General features: G+C 48.0%; 1 protein-coding gene across 8 annotated transcripts in view; it reads left to right on the top strand.

Annotated features, from left to right (window-relative positions):
- The window catches only part of SMC4 (structural maintenance of chromosomes 4), a 127,184-nt gene that overhangs the window by 76,073 nt on the left and 45,206 nt on the right, over positions 1 to 5,905 (top strand). For 7 of the 8 annotated variants that reach the window (XM_032764822.2, XM_032764823.2, XM_032764819.2 and 4 more), the window contains one exon: positions 480 to 713. The exons of the other annotated variant lie outside the window; for it this stretch is intronic. In XM_032764822.2, coding sequence (XP_032620713.1) covers positions 480 to 713 — 234 coding nt within the window. The remainder of the gene's footprint in view (positions 1 to 479; positions 714 to 5,905) is intronic. 8 annotated transcript variants of the gene reach the window in all.

Below are 5,905 nucleotides of genomic sequence, written 5' to 3'. Positions count from 1 at the left end.
AATTTCCACTACCTGCGTCTGACGAAGTGGGTATTCACCCACGAAAGCTCACGCTCCAAAACGTCTGTTAGTCTATAAGGTGCCACAGGATTCTCTGCTGCTTTTTCAAATAGTCTGATTTAATTAGAGCATAATGCCTTACTTCACTTTAGTACACTACTGAGCCCAAGTCCAGGATGGGGTGGGAATGGATATCTAGCAGTGATTGTGGTTTATATGTTCTTCCTGATTGTCATCAAAATTCACAATTCAGATTTCTACTATGACAATAAGAGACCAGTTTTTATTTAACTGAGCTCATTTATGCCAAATTCACCATATCTTTCTGTTCAAGAGATTAGGAGTATGCCACCTCACCTCTGCTGCTTCTCTCACTCAGCTATACATAGAATATTAGCTTATGCAGCTCAGTCATCCCACCAGTTTTCAGTTTCTTTATTTTAGTTATTTCTAATGTAATGTACTGTCCATTCCTACAGGGCAAAGAAAAAGAACTTATGGAATTCAGCAAAACAGTGAATGAAGCACGTTCTAAGATGGATGTAGCCCAATCAGAACTTGATATTTACCTCAGTCACCATAACACAGCGGTTTCTCAGTTAAATAAAACAAAAGAGGCTCTAAAGACAGCTTCAGGAACCCTTAAGGAAAGGATAGCTGGTATCAAAGAGCTAGATACAAAATTACCTCAAGCTGAACAGGAACTAAAGCAGGTTAGACTTAAGTTTCATATTTCATTTAAGAATCATTCATTCAGAAGCTGTTTCATTCTTATGATGTAGTCCAGAAGTGGGCAAACTGTGGCCCGCGGGACCATCCCTTGAGTTCCTGGCAGGAGAGGCTAGCCCCTGGCCCCTCCCCCACTGTTCTCCCCCCATCCCCTTACAGCCATGCCACTGCACAGGCAGCGCTCTGGGCAGTGGGGTTACGCATTCCTGCTGGGCAGTGTGGCAGCGTGTCTGGCTCCGACCTGGCAGTGTGGCTGCCTGATATGCTGCTCTGAGCAGCATGGTAAGGGGGCAGGGAGTAGGGGGCTTGGATAAGGGGCAGAGGGTTTCGGGGGGCAGTCCAGGGACAGGAAGCAGGGGGCATTTGGATGGGGTGGAGGTTCAAGGGGGGGTTGGAAAAACCCCTTCCCTACCCAGCCCTCCATACAGTTTTGCAACCCCAATATGGCCCTCGGCCCAAAAAGTTTGCCCACCCTGATGTTGTCTCTCTATACATATATTTAAGTTTAATTGCACTCTGAAAAACATGGAAATGGACCGCCATCATAATCGATAGATCTTTGTACACTCTAACCACACTGAGTCATGTCTGTTTAATTTAGTAGCAAAACTTTCTTTAACTATTAAAACTTAAGAGCCAATGCAGCTATGGGAAAATGAGCTGTAGTTCCCTACGGGTTGTGCTGCTTCTTAGAGTGCTTGCTCATGTCCATTCCATGTGAGGTGTGCGTGTGTCGTGTGCACCATTGCTGGAGATTTTTCCCTTAGTGGTATCTGTCGGGCTGGCTCTAGCACCCTCTGCTGCTGTGCACTTATGTTCTGGTATAAGGGGTGCCGCTGGCCCTGCACACTCTGTTCTTTCTAACTGCCCGTAGTGGTTGCTGGAACAACTCCTCTTACGTTGGCAAGACATTTTCAGTGATTTTTCTTCTCTGTATCTTAAGTCTTAATATAGTTGTACTGTAAATATTTTAAATAGTACTAGTGTAGCTAGTTAGAACCCCTCCCTTATCATTATGGAGCTTCCTTCGCCCCTGAGGCTGGGCATGCCCCGGTCCCCAGGCTTCAAACCTTCTGCCTCCTCTGGCAAGCCTATGCGGGTGAGTGACCTGCACTGCAGTTGTCTGAAGAGTCTGAGGGAAACTCACATGAGAGCACTCTGTCTAATTTGTCGGGACTTTAAGCCTTGTACAAAGAATGACAGAGAGTAAACTGAATGCTATCCTAATCGAAGCTACTCTTAGCCCTCCTTTGGAGCCAAGTAACTCAGATTCAGCACTAAGCACTTCACTCTCAATGTGAAGTGCTCCTCTGGTACCACGTGCATCCCAGCACGATGCTCCATCTCTGATGCTGAGGAAGAAGCATAAAAAGCAGCAGACTGATAGAAAGCCAAGGCAGTGAAGTGCAACCCAACTTAGACTACTCCTCTACCTCCAGTCCCGCGGCAACACTGTTGAGTCCGATGCAGGATCTCCCTCCAACATTGGGAAATCATCAAGGCACCAGTGAAATTGTGGTGCCTTCAACTCCAGAGGCCTTTGCAGTGGCCAGGGACTTATCGTTCCCGGTACCACTGTCTCCGATGGGACAACTGCCAGTTCCAATAAGCACGAGCAGGAGAGAGCATAGTGTTCTGAGCTCCTTCCTAGCACTGGAACCTTCAGTACCTTCTACGTGCAAGCCAACCCTCATTTCCTCTATGAGGTCATCCCCAGTCCACCACTGGTCCCCAGACCCTTGGCACTTGAACAACAGAAGTGAGGAGAGGGGTGCAGCTCTTCTGTGCTCACCTTGGGAGGACTCGTGATCTGAACCAGAGGTGGAACTCTATACTCAACCCAAGAGCCACCACCAGTACCTATCCTATGTGTTTCAGGACCTCAGTGTGGGTCCCCCTGCCGGTACCTGGTCAGTGGCCTATGCAGTGGCCATTCTGGAATGCATGGAGTTTTCCCCCTGGTACCTGGTCTGGTCTGTCTTCTCACCAATCATACTTGATTGCTTCTGAGAGGAGGATCCCAGCTCCACTGGGTACCAGACCATTCTGGTACCAAACCCAATACCAATACACAGGATCTGGACCCCATGAAGGTAATTTAGGCTGAAGAAGAGGAAGAAGTCCATCCTCCGGTACAGGCCTCTTCTTCCTCTTCCCCAGAGAAGGCCATCTGGGGACGAACTGGATCGCTGCCGCAAGATGACTTCAGAGTCCATCAGGAGTTTCTGAAGCAGATAGGTGTTAACCTGGGGCTAGAGATTGAGGAGCTCAAAGAATCCTTTCATAGCCTCATTGACATTCTGGCTGCAGCAGCACCATCTAAGGTGGCCCTACCTATTAACGAGACGGTAATGGGTCTGGTCAAAGCCCTCTGGCAGACCCCATCTTCTCTCCCTCCCCTCTGCCTTTGAAGGGGGCAGAGAAGAAATATTATGTGCCAGTCAACAGATATGAGTACCTATATTCTTATATCCCTCCTGAGTCCCTAGTTGCCAATGAGAGGGATTGACAGGGCCAAAACAAATGCTACTCCCAAAAAGGCCACAAAGAAAATCTCTCTGTTTGGGAAGAAAGTTTATTCCACAGGTGGTCTTCAGCTACTTATCTCAAACCAGCAAATCCTGCTGGGGAGATACAATTACAACTTGTGGGATTCCTTTTCCAAATTTAAAGACTCCATGCCTCAGGACCTAAGGCAGGAATTCTCTGCCCTCTTAGAGGAGGGTAAAAATGTTGCAAGAGCCTCTGTCCAGGAGTCACTCAACTTAGCTGACACAGCAGCCTGGCTGAGGGCCGCTGCAGTGTCCATGAAGTGATGCTCTTGGCTACAGTCCTTGGGGTGACCTCAAGAGGTCCAGCAGTCCAGGACCTCCCTTTCGAAGACTCCTTGTCGAAGATTCCAAGGCCTGAAAGGCTCAAGGGCTACCTTCATGTCCCTGGGCCTCTATGCTCCATCCATTGCAAGGAAGCACTTCTGGCCTCAACAACCAGCCTGTTTCTCAGGTTCACCACAGGGATAGGATCTGTACTAAAGGCAGAGGTTACAAGCATTGTCAATCGCTCCCATCCACCTCATCCTCACTGCTGAGGTTGCGTAGGTACTCTAGTGGATGCAAACATGCCTTTTGAGGGTGGTATACCAGTTCCCACCTTTGATCCTGACCTCCCCTTTGGTTTTGGACTGACTTTCCTACATCAGCCTGGCTTGGTCCCATATTAAATTGTACCGCTGGGTGCTAAATACAGTGGTGGACAGTTATATCCTTCAGTTCTCATCCACCCCTCCTCTCCCACCGCCATCCCTGTCCCTCTTCAGGGACCCTTCTCATGAGTAGTTCCTAGATCTGAAGGTGCAGATCCTCCTGCAGGGTGGGGACTGTAGAAGAGGTACCTCAAAGATTAAGAGGGAAGGGGTTTTACTCCCAATATTTCCTAATTCCAAAGGCCAACGGGGGGCCTTTGCCCCATCCTGGACATGCATCGCTTCAATGGGTTATTTCAAGAAACTGAGGTTTTGCATGGTCTCCCTGGCCTCTATTATCTCCTTCCTGGATCCAGGGGACTGGTACACTACCCTTGATTTAAAGGACACTTACTTTCACATTTCCATCTTCTGTGGCCACAGAAGATTCCTCAGGTTTATTGTAAAACAAACTCATTACCAATCCACAATTCTTCCATTTGGCATATCAGCGGCCATCCCCTCTCTCCCCCAGGTTTTTATGAAATGCAGATGATGGTAGCTGCCTTCCTCAGAAGGTGAGGCATTCAAGTCTACCCATACCTCAACGACTGGGTGATCATAGGTCATTCAAGGGCTCAAATAGAGAATAGCATCAAGCTGGTCCAAGCCACCTTCAGAGCACTGGCCTGCTGATCAAACTAGCAAAAGTCAACTCTCTTTCCAATTCAGATAATAGAGTTTATTGGGGCAGTGCTTGATTCAATGCAGTCCAGAGCCTTCATTCCAAAGGCATGATTCCAGACTATGTCAGACTTGATATTCAAGGTCATGGCTCACTCAATCACAACAGCACAGATTTGCTTCAGGTTGCTGGGACACATGACTACATGCCCTTATGTGGTCCAGCATGCAAGGCTGTGCCTGAGGCCCCTGCAGATTGGTAAGCTTCAGTGTACTCTCTGAACAGACACCACTTGGACTCGGTGCTTACTGTTCCAGCCCCAGTCCTTGCCTTCACTGAATAGCGAAAGGACCCCTGGTCGGTAATGGCAGGCATTCCCTTTGTCATTCTCCTCCATCCCCCCAGCCATCAGTGTCCCCAGTATCTGACGCATCAGACCTAGGTTGGGGAGCCCACTTCAGTTGCCTCAGAGCAATCCACTTGGCTTACCTAGTCTTCCTTCCCCACATCACAGGCAAGGTAGTTCAAGTGCTATGGACAACACCATGGTCATGTTCTACATCAATAAGCAGGGAGGAGCCTGCTCCTCTGTCAGGAGGCCATCCATCTATGGGAATTCTGAGTGAAGCACTCCATCCACCTTGAGGCTTCACGTCTTCCGGGAGCCCGGAACACCTGGCAGATCAAGCAGATCCTTCTCCTCTCACCATGAGTGGTCTCTTCACTCAGAGGTCACCAGGTTAATTTTCCAAAGGTCAGGATGTGCCCAGGTAGACCTGTTCATGACCAAGCAGAACAGGAAATGCCATCAGTTTTACTCGCTTTGTGAGCACAGCCTGAGTTCCTTTTTCAATGTCTTCCTGCTTCCATGGACGGAGCTCCTATTCTACATATTTCCTCCAGTTCCTCCATAGCTTGAGCCCTATGAGCCCAAGTCAGCTGGCACAGGCCAGCTGCAAGTTTTTAATTACAGTGTAGACATACCCAGAGTGTCAAACTAAATACCAGGTGGAACAGGTTGCTTAGCATAAGTTGTGAATAAATATTTCAAGGGATTGTTTAAGGTAAAGTGACCCATTAACTTCACCTTGAATTATCCCTTGAACTGTGTTAACTACTTGTGCTTTTCCACCTTGTACTTAGTTGTGATTGTGACGTTATTGATATAAACTGGGACCATATAGAACATGGGTTGCAACCACGGTTCTGTAGTGGCACCAAATCCTATGTAAAGGGGGTCATATAAGGTGTCTAAGACCAGGTTACGGGTTACTGGTTATGATTATGCTGTCTGTATTTCTGTATCATTT

This window comes from Chelonoidis abingdonii, chromosome 8, assembly GCF_003597395.2.
Source record: "Chelonoidis abingdonii isolate Lonesome George chromosome 8, CheloAbing_2.0, whole genome shotgun sequence".
Classification (NCBI taxonomy): domain Eukaryota; kingdom Metazoa; phylum Chordata; order Testudines; family Testudinidae; genus Chelonoidis; species Chelonoidis abingdonii.
Note: the sequence above shows the minus strand (reverse complement) of the source record. Positions and strands in the feature narration are given on the sequence as shown.